Source organism: Pseudopipra pipra, chromosome 14 (genome assembly GCF_036250125.1).
Source record: "Pseudopipra pipra isolate bDixPip1 chromosome 14, bDixPip1.hap1, whole genome shotgun sequence".
In the NCBI taxonomy this organism is placed as follows: domain Eukaryota; kingdom Metazoa; phylum Chordata; class Aves; order Passeriformes; family Pipridae; genus Pseudopipra; species Pseudopipra pipra.
Genome location: NC_087562.1, coordinates 9763568 through 9788004, shown reverse-complemented (window position 1 = coordinate 9788004; position 24437 = coordinate 9763568). Strand labels below are relative to the sequence as shown.

Here is a 24437-nt window from a genome sequence, read left to right as displayed (position 1 = left end):
AAAGTCTGTGCTCAAAATATAGCAGAAACTATTTTTAGGATGAAAGATGTATTATGAATGTCAAAGACACAAGTCTTTTTACATGGTTTTTTTTTAACTATTCTCTCTTGACTGATAATGAATGGAAAAATTAGGAACAGAACTTATGTTTTTTTAGATGATTGGACCTTTAAATCAGTTGTTTGAAGAAATTTGCATCTCGTAACTTGTATTTTGCAGCTTTTAAGTGGAACTATTAGGATTGTCCTTAATGGTATTCAGTAATGTTAACAAAGAAACTTGCAACTCTGTGTGTTTGAGAAGAAATCCAGGTGTTGGTGTCACAGCTCTTTTAGCTTTGCATGCAATCAGTCCTTAAGTTTATTTTGAAAGAGTATGTTAAGAAGTCTTTGCGTTCCTATGTGGTTTTCTTCAGCTATTGTTTCAAAAGTGGAGAAATCAATGAAACCATTTCTCTGTCTATGGCAACAACATATAAGCTTTCTATCCTGCTTCCCCATGTCCCTTAAAAATGTTTAAATAAGGCTTTCCTCACACACCCTGTCAGTGAGTTTAACAAATTTGTACCTGTTGTTTCTAACAGGCTATTTTCCTTCCATTGGAGATGATTCAGAAGTGATGTAGAGTAAATAACCTTTAAATGTGTAAATGGAAACTATACCCTTCTTGGCAATATGTTTTTGATAATAAATCTCAAATTGAATTTTATCACCCTACTTTTATTTAAATTAATGGCTTATGAAACAGATTTCAGAATCACAAGGATGTTTCTGAACCCTTTGCAATGATTATATATTGAAAAATTGTATGAACTCTTGGAGATATGGAGAAGTGGAAAAGATTTGTTTCATTTTGTTGAAGAAATCCTTTCAGTAGCATTAGCATACAAATAAACTTACTCATTGTAGCTCAAAATAAGCCTGAGTGCTATAGGTAATAGCATAAGCCATGGATTGTACATGGATAACAGCTTTATGTCATCTGCTTAGAAAAGCATTTTTCCATTTTTAATCTAAAATGTCTTGAAATTTGTTCTAGAGCTGTATAACTAACTTCCTTGGCTACTTTGAAAAATGAATACATAGAAAAACCTAGAGAAAATGTTTAATTATTTCTTAAAGATTACATGCTGCATTTTAGCATTTCTAAGATTCAGTTATGACCTCTGGGAAGTCATCAGAGGCTTATTTTTTTGCTTAACATAAAATGAGTCACGGAAGATAAGGACTTCACTAATATGTATGTAATGTCACTGGGATAAAAAACATAATTCTAGACATAGTAATATCACTGTCCTGCTGGTGTATAGTGCATATTGAGATTTTTTGGAGTGTGTTAGCTAATGGTTCTGAAAGCAACATACTCAGTGATTCAGCAATGATGACTTCTGAAGGATTTTTTGCATTTCAAATCATTGCTAATAGAGAGGTTTGATGAAAGTTAATTCATTTTTAGAGCAGAAACCAGCAGTGCATGTATGTTTATAAATAAATAAATAGAAGTATCACCTGCTTGGTAAATAACATTATTAGCTTGTAGTCAATCATAATGTGAGAGTTTAATTCATGTGTTGATTTTGAAGTGTCTTGAAATAACATGCATTTACATGCAGCAGGTATGAGCTGCTGTAACAGTGTGTGAGCACTTTTGCTCATGTTTATTAGTCATAAGCTAGATTCCATAAGTACTTCCAGAATTAAAACTGCTTGAGGAAACTGGGAAGGACAGGAATCAGTGTCTCAGGATTTATAGTTGAAGCCTAGGCACTAATTATCACTTTGTGGGTGGTGATACTTTTCTGTGCAAAAAAAAAAAAAAAGGAAGTTGCTTTAGAAAGTTAATAAAATCTAACTGGAGCCCCTGTGCTATGAATCATCCTTCACAGAACCTTTCAAGCAATTACTCTTAGTTACTTGGTATATTGTAAGCTAAGTAGTAATTTTATCTTGGTATTAGCAGAACATGCTCTCTGTCCAATTTTATTTAAAGTTTCACCATTTTTTAAAGCTGTATTATGATTAACAGTCCCTGCACATTGCTGAGATGTACTCCTTTCTTTTCCTGTCTGTAGGAACTTGTCATGGCATGCTGCACTGGAAACTCAGAGTAAAATGTATATACCACACTCTCATGCTTTTATAGATTTAAATAATGACTTCACTGCTGGTAAGTCATAGAAGTGTTAAATACCTTTCTAAAAATATTTATCAGTAAGTACACAATGTAATGTGTTGCAATTTCCGTTGGTAATTCTGTGAATTTGCTACTTCTAGGTTTTTTTAAAATTATTTTAGTATCTGAAATTTTAAAATTCCGAGTTCTAAAAAGCTACTTTCAAAATTAATAGCCTAATAAAGTTTTCTACTTCTTGATGATGATCAGAGCTAATGCTTGTCCTGAATAATGTTGTATTCACCATTAAAGCCTTGTTTCCTGCTCTTAACAGTGCTGTACTCTGGTATTCAGTTGGCAATGGAATCAGGGCTTCGTTTTCTTCATCTTGAGTCTGAAAATAGTTTGATGCAGGAGAATGTTTTCAAGACCAGACTTATAATTTTTCTTGGAGATTTCAATATGACTTCCTTTTGTTTTGCTGTAGTTGGTTCTATCACTGACTGAGAAAATAATACATGAGACTTTATTCTTGTATTACTATATGAGCAATCCTGTAACCTGTTCATAGCTCAGTGTTCGGGGATGAGCACTAGAGACAATGTTTCTTATGGTAGATAAACTGTGTTCTTCCTTCATTTTGTTTGGGAGTTTGGTTGTGTTTTTTTTTTTGTGAATGCAGTTCAGCTACCATGATGAATCTATTTCTTACTTACATACCTCGTTCATACCTCCAGGCACATTTAAATATTGTGCTAAATGCCCTAAATGAATTCCGAAGTGTTTTTGCTAGATGTGCAATGGACATAATTCATATATGGTAATTTTTGGAAAGACAGTTTATCTTTTTCTTTTTTAGTTGCATGGGAATGAGAGAGGAAACAGTCCATAAATTTAATTAAGATGCTTATAAATGTTGGGGATTAAGTTAATTACTTTAGCATGCAGTCAAACCTTAATATTCAGGTTGCTGGCACGTTGCTACATGAATCTGTCAAGTGGAAATTCCAACTGGAAAAGTAGATATATGGTTGCTTACCATAATCAGTGTCATGTAATAAGCAATTCTAACACACTTAGCTCTAGAAGTCTTTTGGAATTTTCTTTTAGTGGCACAAGCAGCATAGATGAGCACTCCAGGTAGCATTTTAAGCTGAGTACACTGAAATCGAAACTCCCGGGTAGGTAAGGATAAGAAGTCCAGGTTGCTTACATAGATCAGTCACAGATGGATCCATTTTTCAAGGTTTTTGACAGCTGACAGACTAAAGAATGTTCACAGAATTCCAGTTAGTGCTAGTGATATGTGGGAGTTCCTCTATTAAATAGAAATGAAAGTCAGGATCTTTGTATGGGGAGTGCTCAGAGCTTTTATAGATTCACATCTGTTTTCATATCTCAAGATGTGAGTAGAAGCCTCTATGAGGCTCTTCCCATAAAGATCCTGACTTTTACGTGCTTGTAGCAGCAAGGATAAAACACCTCAGGCTGAAATACTGAGTTACAGTGTAATGTGTAGCTCTGTGGGAGGTGTTATGTTACAGTAACCTGAGGAAATATTAAGAAAAATAATTCATTCTGAGAAGAAAACTGGAGAAACTATTACCATAGAATTATTTTCTTTAAAGTAACGTTTTGCTTCTAAGATGGGAATAATAATTTTTTTTTTACTATCACCATGAAAATGGGACCAACTGGGAATAAGACATATGTTGCTGAAAAATAATATCAGTAAATCTGATATTTCATGGCTGCTGTGTTTTTCCAAGACTGCTTGCTGCCAAAATGGAAAGTCACCAATCGTCTGGTCCTGCCTGTGCATTTATGGCACTTCCCTCACATCAGCTCTGGTAACTGCTTGGAACTGGGGCTGCTGAGGAACACAGTTTATTTTCACTGGAGTTATTAAGGTGATCCAACTCTCCCTGCAGCTTTGGGATTGTCAGAGCCAATGTAAGCACTGAGAAAAGGTTCACTCCTCTTTTAGTAGCAGCAGTCATAGCCTGCCTTTAACCAAGCATAAAATTGCACCTTGAGTCTCACTGTACCTCTTCCAAAAAATACCTGTATAGTGTTCTCAGCACATCTCCTGTAATTTGTTAGACTGTGTGGAGTTGGGCAAGTGACTCATAGAAGTAGGCAGGTGATAGAAGGTAAGAAAAAAACAACAGAGCTCTGTGCAGCCTGGATAGACCTCGCAGAAGACACGTAAGTGCTTCTCCTGCTTGTTTAGCTCTGTTCCCTGTCAGCACAGCTGGGGCAGCATGGCAAAGAGAGTGGGATCCATATGGTGCTGTTTCTCCATGGAGTCTGTTCCTTACTGGTTGGCTCAGGTAGAGCTGGTGAGGAGGAGAGGATCCTTGTGACTCACTGTTCACCCACACAGTCATTCTTGAGTCGGAATAAAGCCTCATTAAGAATAGGGCCTGGGACACATTAGAATGGTATTAATTAAAAAGGAGGCGTTGATGAGATGCAAGGGAATAGTCTGCATGCTGAAATCATGTTGCTCAAGAGGCTTAATTGGGATATTTGATGCTCTTGTGGTACTTTTACACTGAAAAATTCAGCATATTTACTCACAGGAAGTGCTGCTGTTCATGGCTATGAAGATACACTTATACCTAAAATGAATGCACTGATTTTTGTTTACAAATAAAAAAAACAAACCACTGGAATATGCCATTTTTACTTTGTTTTGGGTTTTTTTAAAGACTTTTCTCTAATATTCTGCAGTGTTTTGGGGCTCTTTGTATTCTGTAACAGATGCAGCCAATTTCATGATTTTTAGCTGGGCTATTTTTGGCAACTCTATCATTATAAACAGCTTAGGAGATTTAAAGTGTGCTTGACATTAAAAAAAAAAGTAAAAAAAAAAAAAAGAAAAAATCCTCTCTGGGCTGAGAAGCTTTTTGCTAGTTTATTGCCTAACCCATTGTCAACCTGCTGATATTAAACCCTCCAAACACAGCTTTTAATTGCCACACTTCTCCTGCTCTGGGTAAAATGAAGTTGAATTGTTATGATTTCATTATATGAGAACTTGCTCATAAAGATGTGTTTAATCCCTAACAGAGCTTCATGAAAGGCTAACAGTGTAAGGATTTTATAATCCAAAAATCCTCTAACCACAACAAAGATAATACTAATCTTTCTTGGTGAGAGGTAAACTGGGCTGTTTCAGAGTGTAATGCCACTGCAGTTTTTAAAGAAAGCATCGTCATGTAGAAGTCTCAGCTCCTTATAATTATTCATTCAGTAAGTAATTTAGAGTTAGACCAGGAATTTTGTATAAACCATGCCAAAATTTGTGGTATAAAACTTATATCAAAAGGTCTACATGTGCTTTATGGATAAAGATTAACTAAATAAAAAACTTTGAAGTGTCTTTGCATGTGTATTAAGCATGTGTTGCTCCAGGGAGGAGTATCTGGTTCACAGAGTGCCCAAGTTGGGAAGGGATGTCTGGAAATGGTCTGGTCAACCAGCCTACCATCATTGTCACTGCTGATACATGAACTGAGATAGACTGAAAGATGAGGAGAAAATGTTTAAATAATGCTACTGGGTGTCTAGTAATACATACTCACACTTGTCATTAGTTATTTTTAACAGCTGGCTTAGGAAGGTAATCTTGAAGCTAATAATAACAGACTTGTTTGAACAGATTAAATCAGGTGTATTTCATAGAGCAGATAGTCCAGGTGAGCATTTTCAAAGCAGGATCCTTACATCATGTGACTTAAGAAGTATTTGTACAGTATTTAACTCTTTGACTTTTATAGTGAAGGAGCTAAAAAGTAACTTCTCTTTGCATTACTTTCCACTCAATCCAAAGTAAGAAGAAGCTCAGTCTTTCTCAGCAATGTATCTTGGATGTGTCAGTTCAGAGATGCAGAGAACACTGGTCAGTGGAGGAAACCCTGCTGGCAAGATGGTCATTACACTGAAGGTTTTACACTGAACCGTGGGGAAAAGGTGTCATAGCTGGAAACTGGGGCCAAGATACATGAAAGGACTTGATAAAGACCACCCAGAAAGGATGTCGAGGCGGGCACCAGTACAGAGGGTCTGTTTAAAGCTGGACTTGCACAGACACTGTTTGTGCCGTTGTTGATTTGCATCACAGTCAGAATTTTCAGTTCAGTACTTTGGACCAAGCTGAAATTTAAATTTAGCATGAGGCACTGGGTGAAACCTGATTAGACTGTCTTAACATAAGTTCTCATAGGTGTACCAAGTGATTTATCTGCAGTTGAAATTTTTAGGATAACGATTACTTTGCTGTGTCATTTTTTTCTAATGAGTCAGCTAGTTGCTCTTATATTAAACATCCTAAAATGTCAGATGTTCATTTAGGGATAATGCTGTCTTTCTAAGCTAAATCATAGTTCCTAATCACTTGGAGAAAAAAAAGGATTATTAAATAATAAATATGTCTGCACTCAAAGTTACAAGCCCTCTGCCAAGAAGTCAGGCCATGGCCCTGCAAATACTTTTAAAATGCTCAAATGTATGAGACAAGCTGCCTTGGGCTCTGAATTATACTGTAACCTCATACTGTACATCTGTCAATGCATCCTTGAATGCTGTGAGAAACAGCTGATATATTAAATATTCTGTGTCTAACTTGATTATGTGGTTCCAAAGTTTGGAAGTGCTGCTCTTACAACCAGTCTTGTGTTGAACACTAGGCACATGGTGTGTATAATTGTAGATATTTCTGGAACTGTTTATATAATAGGAAGGAAAAATCATAAATTTGGGTTTGGGAAAACTAAAATGGAAAAATCATTATTCAGAAACAGCTTGCTGTAAGCTAATTGCAGTCTCTTTACTGATTTCTGGTGGTTAATTCTCTTATGTTGCTTTGCTTTGGGAATCTAGAAACCTAATGTAGCAGAACGTTCACAATGTGTTTTCTTTTTTATTCCCAATTCTTAGTTTAAATGTGTAAATGTAGATAGTTTTCTTCTTGAAAAACAATCATTCAGATCACAGGTGATATTTCTGTTGTAATCATTTAAACCTGGATTGTGAAGATACTGTAACATTTGATGCCAGACTCTGGTTATATATTCAGTGAGTTTCCTCTTCATGGAAGCTGGGAGCCTCTCTGCAGTTAATATTATCAACAAAGCTTATTTTATACAATAGATGTGCATTTTTTTCTCTATGAAAATAACCAGGCAAACAAATTATCCAGCTTTTTAAAACTTAGCTTGTGTGGCATTTTAAAACTTGAGTAGGGGTATGTGTTTACTCTCTCTGGTTTTGCTCCCTCCCTTACATTTTTTCCCAGAACAGATATTCAGTCATGCCACGTCACTGTGTCATTCCTTGAATAGGTACATTTTTAAAATTTCTTAGCTGTTTTAAGCTCTGATAACAGAACTTACCTGTGAATTTACAACAAGTAATGGAGGCAAAAAATGTATCATATAAGATGGACAGGATATATTTCAGAGGACTTGGAAGTTGGAATTAGCTGCATCTGCTCCTTCTGGGATTGGTCTGCTTTTGCCAATGGCTTCTCTTACTCACAGCTTACCTCACAAAGAGAATCAAAGAATGAGTAGAGATCTTTAGAGAAAAGAAATAGCTGTTTTAACTTCTTTTTTCTAATCTTTTTAAAAGAGCCCATAATCTCTGCTATGTGCTTAGCAGTTTTAGTTTTAAAATTGTCATTATGAAGTGTCTCAAAAGCTATTCCTTTTGCAATTTTTAATTATATACTGATATAATTATATACAGCGGGGGATAATAATATGACATTTTTACGGGAATCAGCAGCTTCCTACAGGTGAGAAGTAAATTGGTTGTGCCACAAACAGCATTCTGTTGGAAAGCATGAATGTGAAAATGGGTTCTGAAAGCACTCTGAACACTGAGCAGTTATATTCTATTGCTTGAAAGAATATTGTTGCCTTTATTCTGAAAATAAACAGAATTGTCTGAAAGTCATGTTTGAAGTGCTAAAAGCAGCGTAACTATAAAGCATAGATCTAATTTAAAAGTTTTCCAGTTAAGTGATTCTTTTAAATTAATATCCTATAGTAATTTTTAACAATAAAAGGGATTTTACTGTTGTTATGTTAGTTATGTTGTTTATAATTGCTCATCATGTTTTACTAAATAGTTCCAATAAACACTTACTAAGTTTTGAAAGACTTGTTTGAACAGAATAAATTCACAATCTTTTGATTAGAAGCACCTTTCTTAAAAATTGGCCAACACAAATTAGCTTGTTTGGAACACATGAAGTCTTTTTGTTTTGCTGAAGTTTTTCAGGGGAGGAAGCTACTGGAAGGAGTGTTTCCTTAACTTCCTGTTTTGTGTAACTAGCACCAAAAATTCATGCCAAGTGACTTGCAAGCTCATTAGCATTGGTCCTTGTACTTGTATCCATGTTGTAAAAGCTGAGTCACCTAAAAAACCATAGCCAGGCAGGTGTATTCCATTTGCTCTAGAACAGAACTATTGCCAACCTGACAAACAAATCTGAATACCAGATGTAGAGGGTTTCTCTACCTGAATGAAAAAGTTATGAATAGAAGCATGAAACTTGTCAGGCTTGGTTTTCCACTTCCACGTAGTAAAGAAATAAAACTGACTATATCTAACTTTTTTGTATATAATATGGTTTGTGCATATTAGAAGTATTGTACAACTGAAGTTGTAGAAGTAGTACTAAAAAAATTGTAAGTAATGTTTTTTATTTTGTTTTTAAATACTTTTTTCCTACCAGTGTGTCAATCTGTAATGTAAATAGAGGGAAAATTGTAATGTAAGTACAGGAAAGTTATCTTTTACTTGTCTTTAGGTTTTATGGCATTTAATGATCTTAATACAGTTCTTACATTACCCATGCTGTTAACACCCTGCAAAGCAGGAATTTTTAGTTCAGCCCATTATTTACATATACATACAAGAAGGCATTTTCATACCCCAAAGGAGCTTCTGGTTAGAGAATATGCGCAGACACACCTGTTCTTCCACATTAATGAGAGCATGTTTAGGCATGTTTGGACCATAAATAAATTCTAATTGGGTAATGCCTTGTACATAGTGCCTGATAGTGTTTAAAAATAGGGGCACTTTTTTTCCCTCTCCTTTATTAACTTAAACATCTGAAGTGATTGTGAAATCAAGGAGTAACTTAATGTTGCTTGTACCCTGGTGGCTTCTAAAGACAGTCATAGATGCTGAGAGTTTTTATTTTGAAATAAAGCCCTCTGACATTAAACAAAGGTCAAATCAGTCATTAGTGAAATGAATGCTCCATCTATAATTAGTACCATTTTTTATAACACTCAACAGTGACAGAAAATAACAAGGATAATCAGAAGTGGACTTGGAGCAGGTTCTGTATAGTTTGGTTTTCTTGCAATTTCCAATGAGTCCTAGTGAGAAAAAACAATGTTTGGAAGTAGGGTGAGTTTGTAATATTATCTGCTTTTTATTTAATAAGATTGTCTGCAGTTGTGGCTGCCCCATCCCTGGAAGTTTTGAAGGCAAGGTTGGACAGGGCTCCAAGAGTAACCTGCTCTAGTGGAAGGTGTCCCTGCCCGTGGCAGGGGGCTGGAACTGGATGATCTTTAAGATACCTTCTAACCTAAACCATTCTGTGATAATTGCAACAGTTCACTTTGCATTTGTTTAAGAGAAACCTTTCCTCTCTGGCAGTATGGTTTTTTTACTTCCAGCCATTTCCTAAGGCTGTAGGTGTTACATTTTGGGAAATCTGCCTTAATCTGACATCAAGATCTTCCCCCATCCCAACTATCAAGTACTTTACTTCCCTTTGCTACGTCATGTCCCAAGTTAAAGATGTAAGAAATGCCCTGCAGGCTTAGTCTAGTGGTCCATCTAGCTAGCCCAATAATCTTTCTCTGGCAGCAGCAGCAGGAAAGTGGCCAGGCTGATTATTTTAGTTCTGATATTTTCCTCTTCCTGTTTCATATTTTCATGGTATGTCTCCGGAGCCTACAGTTACCATGGGGCTGTTAGAGGTACACCCTTGCCTGTTGTTTTTGGTATCCCCTCATGTACCTGTTGTCTAGTAAAAGCACCACCTTTGTATTCTGTAAATAATTGGTTGCTGAGCTGCAGATTGTTTGATTTTTATAACCTCAGGTTGGCAATATTTTGTATTTGCCATTGTTCAGTTCATCAGCATTTGAACAGCCCTCAGTACTTAGTCCTTGCTTTTTAAACTTAAAGATCTGTATGGAATGAACTTTGTTTTCTACAGCTGAAATTGCAACCTGAACTGACTTCCAAAGGCAGCGTGGCAGCATATCTTTGGATGAGTGACTTTTCCTGATCATGTGTGATATGATAGGCATTCCTTATAGGGAAAAGGGGTTGAGTTTTCTTGATATAGCTGGAAGCAAAACAGAAATTTTGCCGTTTTCAACGATTGGTGTTTTATAATTCAAAATGTGTAGAAAAGAACTGTGTATGTTGTGTAACTGAAGTACTGAACATACAGATATTAATGCATTTGTTGGTTCCACCTCTTCTGCAGCTGTTGTATGCTGAAGAATTTAGTAATAATCAACATGGAAAGCAGTAACAGTGAAGTGAGAGATGACTGCCATGGACACTGTTCCTTTGGAAAGCAGATGCTTGCAAGGAGTCTCTGCTATGGCTGTTAGAAAAAGATATTTATAAATTGCACAGGTTCTTAATTGTTTCCTCTCTCATATGCTTTTGGTTCTTGGAGTCAAAAACATAATAAAGCCAGAGAGAATCATAAAGTACCTTAGGTTGAAAGTAACCTTTGGGAATTACCAGGTCTAGAACACTGTTCCAGACATGGCTTGGTTTTTCTTACACATTTCTTTCACAAACTTGAGAGAAAACATTTGTAATTCTGAGCTGTACCAATTTGTGAACAGTTCTTTGAAGGGTCTAAATTACATTGCCCTTTTGTGCTGCTGCTGCAAAGAAATACTTTGGTCTTGCTTGCTTTGAAATCTGTGGCATTCTTGATCAAAAAGGAAAATTACTTGTAAATATTACGCCTTCGATTTGGTTTCAGTGAAAGGGAGTTTAATCCTAGAAACAAGCATGAGCATTTTGGACACGTAGCTTCTAAGAAGGCTTAGGGATAAAACAGAGGACAGTTGGCAATGAGGTACCAGTGGAATTGTTTCAGTAGGCTCTAGAACTAGAGGTGGTGTTGCTGTACCTATATTAAGTTGTCCTATGGGAAATCACAGCTTGCTGCTCTGATGTAGGAGCAGCGTGGCACAGCTCCTCTACACTATTTTTAGAAGATTATCTGCTATCTTTGCCTGCTTTTGCATTTTGCCACTGCAGTGTGATATTACAGCAGCCTTGGAGATGCTCTGGGGTGCTGGTTCCATTCGTCCTGTATAGTGTTGTGTGCCTTAGGTTAGGTTTGGTTTTTTGCCTGCAAAGTAACCTTTGTGTTCTATCTCAAATAGTGGCAGCTGAAATTATGAGGGGGAAGGAGAAAATGAAAAAGACAAGTGTTTAAATCCAAGAGTAGTTTTCTTAAGTCTGGATTTCTTAACACTGGGCTTAATTTTTTTTTAATAAAAATTTTTTCTTCCCATTTTTCTAATTCGTGTGCTTTCCTAAATATCAGTGAATAAGTTCTTCTTTCAGTAGGCAATGCCAGATACATGGTCTGAAGCCCTCTTTTGCACTGTTTTGATGTTTGAGAGAATTTTAGTGTAAAAGAAGCCAGAAATATTTCTCCATCATTGTATCTGCTGCTAAATTCAACATATTCAAAATAAAAGGATAGTTGGTAGGTTTTTATTTTTAATTTTGACTTCCTAAAAATATAACTGTTTATACTTTTTTCTAGCTTTGAGGTATGCCTCTGTCTTTACTATTAAGAAACATTCTTCAGGGTGCATATATAACATCCAGCACTTACTAACTCACATGAGAGTAACTGTATTTGTGTATTAAATGATACAAATGCAAAAGTTGTGTACAGAAGAGTATGAGGGATGAAAATAGTTTTGGAGGGGTGTGTTTTTAATGTTTCTTACTTAATATCTATACATCTAAACATCACTGGAATAATGTATTTAAAGCTTAGGTAATTTTTTAAAATAATTTATATATCTTTTCTAAGTGATCAAATGTATTTGTTTGTGTAGTCTTCTCTTAAATATTTTTATTTCTCTTACATTTTTCCTTGCAGATTTGTTCCTTACTACATCACCAAATTCCAAAAACATTCAGTTTGAGACATGGGTAAATAAGGTAAGAGAGAAAACAGAAATAACCTTTCTGTTGAAACACAGACAAGTTATAAAAACCAAAAAGTCATCTGAGAAGCACTGTTGAGGCACCAACTGCACCGTTGCATTTAGACTGCACAATATTCCTGGACACCTTTCACTCAGCACAAGTCCCTCTACAGATTTTGAACGTGACTACTCAGTAAATCAGGTGCCTCCACACACCTTAGCAGGGCTCCTGGGCTGTCAGCTCCTGTGTGAGGAGGTTACTCACACTCAGCAGGATGATTTGTAAATAAAAGGATGATCATTTTGTTTTTATTCTTGCTGTCTCAATGATTTTTAATTTTTTTTAAGTAAACTTGGTCTTGGACAAGGTTCAGATGTTACTTCTAACTGTTAAAGTTTGTGTTCAGAGTACAGTTGAGTCCAGAGTCCCGTGTTAACTAAGTACCATAAACAGAATTCAAGGTTGAGGAGTAATAGCTCAATGGATTAATATTTATTCATTTATTGAGATTCTGCTTTGGCATTGCAGAAGTATCCTTTGTACTGTGTTACCCAAATGGATTATAGTTAAAAGTTCACCTTTTTGTTACAATAGAAGGGGCTTAATGTGTTTCTTATTAGCTAAGGAATGAGTTTTTGAGAGTTTACCTGAAAATGTATCCATCATGTCGTATTGAGTCACTGTAGAACAAAAAACGTAGCCTTGTCTTTGACAACATGGCCATCTTCAACCAGGCAAGAGCAATGAAAGCAGTGAGTCATGAATCCTGTATTTCTAGCTTTATATGGACTTAAATGGACAGGGATTGGGTGTTAGTGACTACATAAGGCATTTATCCTGTCTTCTGTTGGTGTTGGTTTTTTTTAATGTTTTTACAAATTTTGGACTCCTGTATTCTAAATATTATCCTACATTATATATTTTATATGGATAGATTTACTTGTCTTTAGAAAGAAAGAATTCTGTTCTTTGGAATCAATAAACCCCGTAAAATAGGTCATACATATAAAATACATGTACATATATGTGAATCTCAAAATACCTTAATTGATCCATTAAAAGCTGTTAAATTGCTCTCTATAGAACATAAATTGCTCTCTGCAGAACAAAGTAATTCTCTTCATTGATGCACTTGTGCTTTTAAAATATTAGCCCATATGAGATATGCTTTTGGGGCCGAGTACAGGGCCTAGTTTTTTTTACTGCATGGAAATGCATCAATTTTATTTTATTTTTTCTCATCAGAATCATTATAAATTATATGTCAAGGTAAAGATACATAGTCAGACATCCAGTACAAACAAGGACTAAGTGTGTCCAGAGTTGCATTGAAGTCAACAAACTGAATATGACATGAGTCATGTTGGCTATGGATAACTGTGCACCATTCCCAAACCCTTTGTGTCCTTGCCTCTCTGGGTGTTTGTGTGGACAACATCGTGTATGAGCTGATTGCAGGGACTGGGCCAGGGGGCCTTGGGTCATCTGACATGGCTACAAAAACTCAGCATTTTAGAATGGGCTTGTTCCAGTTGTGATGCAGTTCTGTGATAAACAACGATCCAGTGCTTTTTGTCTTTCTGATGAAATATTGGACTATTGTTTTCTGTGGGCCAAGATTTTAATAATAGGTAATTAAAACGAGATCTAAACCAAATCTAATGTCAAATCAATTTATTTCCTAATGAGAAGGCAAATCAGAAGCTATTTTTAACAGGTGAGCAGCTGTGGTTTTATATATTACTTATATCTATAAAATCACATCAATATGCATAAATGCACATTAGTGTTCATAATCACTTAATTATGATTTAGATAATGTTGCTGAAATAATCCAGTCTCTTCCTCTTAACAAAGCAAAATATATGGAAATTGTGTCTGAATATTACTATTGCTGGACTTCCATAAGATTCCATGAAGGATTAGAAATGTAAAAGCTCAGTCCCAGTTTTCAAAGAGTGCAATTTTTTTTCTGTAGCTGAGATATCTCTCTGTTATTAAATTGCTTCTTTATTGATCTGTATTTTCTTTGGTTCAAAAGTCAAATTTTATCACTTGTACTGCAATTCAGTTTCTCCATCATCTTTGTTCTCTTTGATAGGATGGGAACTTCACAAAAGCTGGAAAAAGTAAGGAAATGCCCAGTGGTGCAAAAGTTGTTGGACAGTCCGTATTTGCAGATTTTGGTGAGTTTTATTCTTCCACACTACTCCTGAGTGTTCCTTTATTTTCCGTATTTTGTTAGATACTTTACACTGAAGAACAAATAAAGATGTTTAACTCTAAATGGTTTCTTATGTTTCTCTGCTTTTTTCTGTAAGGTGGTATATCTGTAAATCTTGAAATATCTGGGAATAATTGTTGATGAATTCAGCTTTGACTGTCCCAGTACATTCTGCATCACATGTGTCTACATTTTCTTGCTTTGAGTTGTAGTACAAGACCAAACTTACTTTTACCAGACGTGGAGTTTTTGTCAAGATTTTATTTTTTCCCCTAATCTTGTTCAGAAGATATTATCTGATTAAATGGTCATAAATTCTTCCCTTGTACAATCTAATAAAGACAAAATGTAAATTACTTAATTACTTGAATAAAGATTGCTGGAACTTGGTAAAATCTTAATGGTTGTGATTGAAAATTTTGAAAGACTTTTGGATAGGCAAAAAATTTAATTTATATGTAAATCTATTTTTGCAAGGGTAAGCAAAAGCCTGTATTTTTCTATTAGCCAGTCAATTGTGGCTTGTCAATGTGTGTATTTGGCTACAGAGAATAGGGAATGTTGATTATGTAGTCCAAAAAATACTATTAGTCTCTGCAGTAGAATAACAGTTTTCCATCCCAAGGTAAAGTGCTATGGGCCTGATTCTGCTGCCATGACTGGATGTAAAGAAATTCATAAAAAACTAATTTAGTACATTTATACAACACATTTGTTAATTGTGAGACTGAGCCTGTCTTTGTTGTCAAAACATAGCCTTGTTTATCATTTTCTTTTAAAATATGTTTTAAAGAAAATGACAGGTTTTAAAGTTCTTAGACCCAAAATGTGACTCTCTTAGAAGGGTTCTGAGGAGTTCTAGCAAAGGTCTTTATGACATGGAACTAGAAGACACCTCTGCTGGATCAGATCTACAGGGAATAATGGCAGGTAGAACCTGAACCGTGCTCCAGGTTCTTCTGTTGAAATGTTTAACACAGTTTCAAAAATCTTTGACAAAGTTTTATAAAATCTTTTACTGTTCGTCTTCAAATTTGAACACTTATCTATATAATATGTGAAGGAAAGAACAGAGTACTACAGTTTACAGTTAAAAAAATTGAATGTCTTAGTGTTTTTGTAATTGCTTTCCAAGCTGATGTTCTGAATAATGTGTCTTAATAGGTACTAAATAGAAATTTTATTTTTTTAACAGTGGCAATGTGGAAAGCAATCTTACTGTAGAATAACCTTATCTCTGTGTTAGGTAGTTAATGAGCCCAGATGATACATCATAATTTTAGAAGTGTATCATAATTAATGGCATTTTAATAAACCCTGGGATGTCTTTACAGAGAGAAGTGGAACTGTTCAAATGATAAAGTTGAAATTTTGAAAGTGTGACTAAATGAAGTGTGCAGTGCAGCAGCAGTGCAGTGTTTGGTACAGCCAAGGTTATGAAAGGCAGTGGCTGGTACAGATTACTCTAGGAGGGTGCAGATTTGGAGTTCCATCACCACTTTTTTTAATGCCCTGCTCTGCTAATTATCATCAAAGTCATGGGCTGAGCACTAGTGTGAGGCAACAGGGGAGCTATCTCTAGCAAGGATGAATATCATGGGAGAAAGTGTCTTCAGAGACTTAAGAAATGCCTGCAAATAAATGTAGAGGGACAGCAGAGAGGCAAGGGACCACCAGTATCAGCTGTGGGAGGAGATGCTGCCTTTCTAAAGTCATTGTTCTGAAAGGTTTCAGCCCCTTCATCTCTAGGAGAGAACACCCAGATGGTGCCATATGAGGGTCTTGCCTCTCCCTGAACCACTCCACACACACTGTCAACTTCACCTTCATTCCAGATCACTCCAGTTGAAGGAGGGGAAATGGTTTAATGTCTTTCTGCCTAATTTTCCTGAGCAATTGAAGAGTGCTGTAAATGTATCTGTGTGCTTTGATAAAGGAACAAGGTTGATTCTGACAACTATGATTTCAAATCAGGGTAGGAGATGGAGTAGAGCATTAATATTTTTTTTCTTCCCATTTTTCTAATGCCAGTTTAAAATACTCAGGGCAACAAAGAGTTACTTTTTCACTGAACCAAGTTTTAGAGAATATTGAAGTGAATATGGTAACTAAAACAGTATATATGAGTAATGAAGGGATATAATCCTAAATTCCATGTTCTCTATGAAATGTAGTCTGAAGGAAGTTTAATAATATCCCACCATCAAAAAATCCTCTTACACCACAATAGTTGGGTGTAAGAGTGCCTATACAGAAAATGGTAGGAGGAAAAAAAACCTTTAAGTGCAAAGGCAGTTTGTAGTTGAGTTCTGCTGATGTTTGTTTTCATTCTGGTATTTTTTGTTCTGTGTCAATCTAACAGTGAAGTGGCAAAAGGTCACATTACAGGTATAACACTCTCTCAGAGTAACAGCATTCACCCCTGTGCTGTGTCTGCTTACACACAGATACTTCAAAAGGCAGAGTTTTATCCTAGAGCTTCTGCCTGTAGTGAGCTAAAGGCAAAGAAATGCATTGCTAGAAATCGTTTGTCAGACTTGAATGTCTCCTTTTTTCAGTTTTCTGTTTCAAAAATGATGGAATAATGATTGTTGTGAGTCCAAAGAAGTTAAGGTATGACGGTTTGCCATTTAGAAGAGTTATTTGGCTATCTGTAATGGGGCCTGAGGGAGGTTTCGTTGCACAACAAATCAAAATATCACAACAAAATGGAAAATGAGATGAGTGAGAAGGTTGTGCTGCCTTCCACCTAAGCAGGTTTTCCAAGCTGTGTGTGCTGCAGAACGTGCCGTACGCTCGCGCTCTGCTCTGCGCAGCCATCCCCTCTTGGCACCAGGACACAGCTGCTGGGACTAGAAACACGTTCAAACACAGTCACAAGCCTCTTATGCTCTTACTTCTGTGTTGCCAGCCTCTATTTTTCTTCCCCTTTCTTGACATTTTCTGTACCTCACAGCTGATGTGCCAGCTTTGCCATTTGCTAAAGGTCTCAGAGGATTCCATATCTGTGCTTTCTCTCTCTGCCACTTCTCATTTACTTACCCTTGTGCACATTGGGCCCTGGAACGATGTCAGGTCCAGATGTGAGTTTGGGGGTGTGTCACTTGGGCTGTTGCCTTCTCATTTACACCCACCCTTCCATTTGTACCCTGCTGCATTCCTGCAAGAATCTGATTTACTGATCAGACCTTCATCTTAGCAAAATAAGCATTGTTTCAAAAGGTGACTTTGTCTAACATTATTTCCTGCTTCCAAAAATTTTATTTGAAATACCCTTTCCAGCTAAAAGTCATTTGTAAAAGGGGGGAGCTTTGAATAAGATCCTGACTGAGAAACTCTAAAAGCAACTGATCTGGGGTAAGATTTCCTTTCTTAAACTAAGCAGGTCGAACAACAGCTATCAAGTAGAAATTATTTGGATAAGTGGAGTTGGAAAAAACAGCAATTAGGTGACTCATGAGAAGCTGTCACAGATGTTGGTATAATCTCAGTACCGAGTGTTCCTAAGTACTGAAAAAATAAAGATATATTTTTTCCTTAAAAAGATACACAAATGTATGTTTGTATGCATCTATATATGGCTGTGTGTATTTTAACAGAAAATCATGCAAAAGCACGTGTGTGCATATCAATACATTTATGGTAATGGAGTAGACCTTAGACTTTATGTCCAAGTTGGAACCTCTGTAATAAGTAGCACTTCCCCCTGTTACATGATAACAATTAACTGTACACTAATCTGACCAAAGGACAGGGAACAATTGATAAATTTGTATTGCTCTTCTAAAAATAAATCAGAAATGCTTTTTGACATTTATTACAAATGGCATTTCAATTGATTAAGGTGAGCAGAGTTGGGCACTAGAGAATTTTGCACTTACTTGGCTGACACATTGCTCTAAACAAGTAAGAGCACTTCATTATTACTTTCCCTATTCTTCTCATGTCACTATGGTAATTGCAGTGCAGTGGTTGCTATAGCAAAAATGATTAATCCTCTGTTGTTGTTATCTCTGTGCTCACAGAGGCTTTTTATAAGATCTGCTTGTACTGTCTTTAGAGGAAATCATAGATGTTGTCTAGATTCTTGATAAATACTTACAAATATAGAGAGTTTTAATAATTGTCATTTAAAATACTGGGAAACATTGCATTTTTAAAGAAATTCAAGGATTGTGATGGGACAATATGAAAATTACCTTTTATTTTTTTGGGACGAGATGAATGTGAGCCATGTTATGGACACACAAACCTGCTGTTTTCTTGTTAGTTTGAAGATTAATGACATATGTCTTTTAAGTAGCGACTCAGAAACAATTAGCACAGGATATTGTGCAGTTTATACAGTCCATTAATTCATTTTTACAGGAAATTAATGTCATAATTGCTATTTAACTGTGATAGGTTCAGTTGGATAGTGGAGTTTGATAGATTATCCTTTGTGATATCTGATCTAAGAATGTAAAAGTTTGATTAATCAGTCATTGATTTTGCTTAGTTAAGGCAAAGAACTTTGTTGTGACCTGAATAGAAAGAGTAAAAATAGCTTTTTGAAATCAAACTGGATCATACTGCTCATGGTGTCCTTGTAAGTAAACACAACACAACTCTTCCTTTCTCCAGGTAGCATTTAGCCAACTCAGTTCTCTAGTTTTTTGTTGCCAATTGATTCCTTGGCTGCTGCTGAGTCTTTCTCTTCTCTAATTGATAAAGTTTGCCTTCACTCCTGACACTTGCTTTTTGACAACATATGGATTGGGATTGGTAAAGTTCTGTCCAACTCCTTCAGAGACCTGAACTCAAATTTTTCTCATATTTAAAATCCGGTTTTCCAAGTAATAATCCTAAGAGAATCTTCTCTGTTCTCCTCCCTACCAAATAATTGAACTGTTTCACATATATTAACTACTTTTATGACGTGGTAGAAATTACCACTTTTCTTGTAGGAAATAATAGCTCATTATTGCCAGTTAATTATGTTTAAACAGGACAACATAGTGCCTAACCTTGGGGTTTTTAGAAACCATACATTGCACTGTGCAAAATGCATTTCATTGAAAGATTTTTGTTTAAAGTAGACCTTCATTATCCTGCAGCTGATGGTACCTTAAATGCACTGCTTTGCTGCCTGCAGTTGCGTTTTGAGTTTGTACCTTTTAGTTTTGCCCATCGGCTTCATTTTAGCATCTGGATTTCTTTTTTCTTCAGAATGTTGCATTCTCAGATGTAGTAGCAGTGTATCAAAGGAAAAAGGTGATGGTACATTTCAGTAAACAACCCTCCTCCTTTGAGCAGTGCATTGTGAAAGTACACAAGTGCTCCTGTAGTCAAAAAAGGGATTCTATAAGAACCTTAAGATGCAGGAAGACAATACTGCTGTGTTTGAAATGCTCTGCATATGAGGAAGACTGTTGTTACTGTGATCAATTTGGATGAAAAAGATATAAAAGCTGATGGAAATGAAGAATTCTGAGAGACTTTAGATATGGAAGGGATTCTTTTAAGTAACAGATGCACTAGAGTGCTGGAGTTACAGCCTTAGATGACAGGTGCTACTCAGTACTCTTAAATAACTTTATATGTGTTCTTGATTCCTTCCAAAATATAAACATTACTTTTATTATTTCTTTCTCTCCAAGTCTTTATTAGGACTTGCATACGATGAGATATTTTTGTCCACTTAGCTTTAAATGTAGTTCCCAAACAGTGTCCATTTCTGAGGGGGGAATATTGGTTTCCCATATTTTACCAGTCTTTCACGTGCCGCTGACAAATGCTGGTATCTCCTGGGAAGATGAATTGCTGTTGCTTCATGTTAAGTTTGTCCAAGGAGCTTGTAGATTTAAGAATTACTTTGCTTTCTTTCCAACAGTGAATTTGGAGGAGTGGTGCATGTGCCACCTGCTTATTCATTCCTTGTTGAACAACTTCATCTCTTCAGGACTGAATTTTTCTTTGGCAGTGTTCCTGGTTAATATAATAGGAACTCTCAACCCAGGTTGAGTTGACCCAAGAGAGGCACACAAGTGGCTTGCCTTGATTCCTGTTATCCTCTTCATTTGTCAGCACTTGGAGATCTGTTGCCATGTGAGCTTTTAACATGTGTAACATCAGAGAGGTGCAAATGGCTCAGCCAGATTTGGGAGTGTCTGTTTTATATTAAAACACTTGGAACAAGCAGCTATCAGCAGGAAACTGCAACAGGAATTTCAGTGATGCTTATTGTTTGGGGGGGAGGTGTTCATATTGTATCTAATATAGTTTCTTTTTCCTGCTTGTATTCTGCTTAGTCCTGGAATTTCCATTTGAGCCAGAAGACAGCACTGTTGGCTCCGGTGCAGCCTGGAAGTCTCTGTGTGCAATTTGCTGGCACGGTGCATTTAAATGCTTCTGCTGCAGAGGAACTGTGAATATGAATTCTTTGGAAGGATGTAGACAGACTTGGAGTCAGAATTGATTTAGTGTGAAGGAGAGGGTTATAAGGGTTTCTTTAATGTCCACAGAACTTTGAATCATCTATAAAAGCTCTTTACATCTGTTTTTTTGAAGTTATGATTCACATTTTCTAAAAGCAGCTGACATTGATTGTTTTAATAATGTGTAATTATCTTAGTAATTCATTATAATTGTCTCTCATCATGACCATCTTGAACACCTAAAGGCAGAGAGTGACAAAAGAATTCTAATGATTTTATTACTTGAGAAGATAGATTTAAGATAATCAGCTTTCAAACAAACCTTTATTTGATTTGAATATCAAACTCAGTTGTACTGATTGTAAGCTTCTGGCCTGCCTCAGAAGGGTGGTTTTTTTTAGCACTACCCTAACAAGACTTTTTCCTCCTTATCCTCTTACTGTTCTTCAGAACTGTAAATGAAAGGCTCATGAAAAAGGAAAATGAGAACTGGACAAAGACAAGAGGGAGAGATGTGAGCAAGCTAAACGTATGGTGAAAGAAAGAAAAAGCATAAAAAGCTTCATTAGGCTGTATTGTATTATACAAAAGATGCCTTATCCTTATTTGGACTTACAATCAACAGCAAAGAAAAACTTCTTGGCTTTTATTGTACTATGCTGAGGATTTTTGTTTCTCACCGTTTTCAAGAGAACTGGGAAAAGTGCACTGAAAAAGGTCTGTGATAATACAGGGACCACGGCTGGTTCTGAGTGTGTGTTCTCAAGAGACAGCAGTAGATTCTCAAGGCATGAATGAGAACTTTGTGGTACATGAAGGGTCTTGGTTTTTTGTTGCATGAGTTTTGAAATTATGAAACCTGGACTGTTCTCACTGTCTTAGTCTGTACAGTTAGCTTTTCTCTATTTCACAGAATAGTTAGGGTTGGAAGGGACTTCTGGAGATCATCTAGTCCAACCCCCAATTTTCCAGAAAACAATTTCTTTTTATTTACCATAACTGTAATAAGTTATAGTAATTAGTCTAAGATCTAAAAAAAAAACACAAAAAGTTGATTCTATTGTTTGTTTTTAAAGGAGCAGAAGTAAAATTACACTGTGGGAGAACTATATAGCATTCAAACTATAAAAGGATTTGGATCATACACCCACCAAAAGCTGTCTTGCTCTTCATAACTACAGCTTTATCTTGCATATTATAAACCAGTTTTGAAGTGAGAGATCACGGTACCTGACATCTCCCCAGGTTCCGTTTTCCTTGCAGAGTCCATGTTGGAAAGTGCATTGCACAAATATGTGCAGTGAATCTAATAACCCTTGAATCTTGTTGCAAAACACCACTTTTCTGACACCTTTTGCTGTGTTTTTAAAGGAATTCGAACTTTTGGATTGAGGGTCTTTTGCCTATATTTACTCGTGTTAAGTAAATTTATAAGGGTGTTTGCTTTAAAAGCATCTCTCCAATATCTCTTGATTTGGGAAGAAGTTACTATGTGTGGATTCTTTTAACTTTTTGCTATTTGTGGACTCAGTTTAAAACACGTGCTTATACTACATTACCTCAGTATTGCGTTTGGAACATGGAACAATTTTTAATAACATTATGTTGGTTTTAATCTGATGTACAAGTTGTTTTCTTGTACATCAAAGCTTATGCTTTCTCAGTTTCACTCAAATTTACGTTTAAAATAGACTGGAAATACTTGAGCTATGTGTTTTTTTGCAAGTGTCAGCATTCACAATCACTGCTAAGATTTCAGCTGCAAGTAATTTCTCTGATACAACCTCTCTGTGCAAGGTGCTCCCACTGATCTGCACCAGCCATGGCTTTTGGGGTACTTTTGGTTTGGATTGGATTGCCAGGCCTTTGGAAAGGTGGGCAAAGTGCTGGAAAGAATCCATGGCTGTTCTTTGAAATACAGTGAACAGGCAGTTGTAAGCAATGATTCTCACATGATTTCTAGATGGCATAAGACTGCTAATTTTGCCTTTACGTATTTAGACATAAGTACAGGTTTGCAGGTGATGAGTATGTGGGACTGTTCTTTTTGTAGCCTTTTCCACTCCCTATAAAACTTGATCTTATTAACCATGTAGTTCTTTAGTATCACTCTAAAGCAAGAATTGTGTGTTGAGAACACGCTCGTTAACAGTTGAGTTTTTTCTTTGTATGTCAAAGATGCTCTTAAGTTGAGCAATGATAGCAAAGGACATTTGGGGTCTGGAGTATTTGGCCACATCTACTGCTACAAATGATGCTGAAATTACAAATAAGAATAAGCTCGAGATTTCCAACAATTTGGACTGAGATCTTTTTAAAATCCATACAGTAATAGAAAGACTATTAGACTCTAGGAACTGAGTGAAGAGTACAGAGGATCTCCAGAAACAGATTTCCTAGGTAGACCTAGGCTGAAGGAGATTATTAAAGACATGTTATGTGAAGTATTTTTTATAAATATTTGAAACTACAGGATGTCTGGTGGGTTCATCCAGCCATTGTCACCAATGCATGTTTGGTCATGTGAATACCTAATTGCACTGAGCAATGTGCTAATGATACTCTTTTTGGATTTGTCTTCCTTTTCCTTTGTGGAGGAATTCAAATTCAAGATCAGAGTTTAACACTGAAGGATGTTTATTCAAATGGAGATTGAAAGTGAGCAGGAAGTGGAGAAGAGTGAGTATTGCAGGTCCAAGGTGAATTTGTTGTTAGTGAGTTCTTTGATCATACTGTTTTTTTTCAAATCGAATCTTAAGTTTGTAATTTATCTGGAACACCTGCAGCTGGTGTTGGTGATGGCTTTGTGTCTAATTATGTGCAAGTTCCGTCCTTGCTGTCCTATGGATTGCTTATTCTTCAGAGCTCCAAGGTTGTTTTTGTCAATATACTGAACTGCTCCTGAACATTAATTACCAAGACTATCAAACTGAGTTATTGGCATAACAAGATGAATGTTTGCAATATAAGTAGAATCAAACATTTTATATTCTCCTCTGCTCCATAGTGTAATTTAAAATGAAAACATCCTTGTCCTTGTCCCTTTCTAAAAAAGAGGAAGAAGAGAGTATTTGAAGGTTCTTTGTCCTTGTGTGTTATTGAAAATCTTCTAAGATTACTTCAGACTGCAACTTTTGTAGAAATGTGATTAAAATATTAGGGCTTAAGTTAAATTTCATATTCAGAAGACAGATTTCTGCAACTTAATTCTATTTTAGCAAACCCTTCAATATTCCCATATGATTTGCAAACTGAACACTTTCTTCCATTTACATTTAGAAAAAGCCTGCAGTCCAACATTTAATCTAGTTCATGTAAGCAAAGATTCAAGTAACATGTTTTAATTGTTGTTCTTGGATGATGCAGAAGGAAAACAAACAGCTTCAAAAGTTGGAGCTGATTTCAGACTGGTCAGATTGGGTAGCTGCTACGTTGATTTCTGTGCT

General features: G+C 36.1%; 1 protein-coding gene across 1 annotated transcript in view; it reads left to right on the top strand.

Moving 5' to 3' along the window:
- Positions 1–24437, top strand: part of ITFG1 (integrin alpha FG-GAP repeat containing 1) — a 72250-nt gene that overhangs the window by 8738 nt on the left and 39075 nt on the right. The window contains exons 6-8 of the mRNA XM_064671131.1: positions 2072–2166; positions 12302–12363; positions 14453–14537. Coding sequence (XP_064527201.1) covers positions 2072–2166; positions 12302–12363; positions 14453–14537 — 242 coding nt within the window. The remainder of the gene's footprint in view (positions 1–2071; positions 2167–12301; positions 12364–14452; positions 14538–24437) is intronic.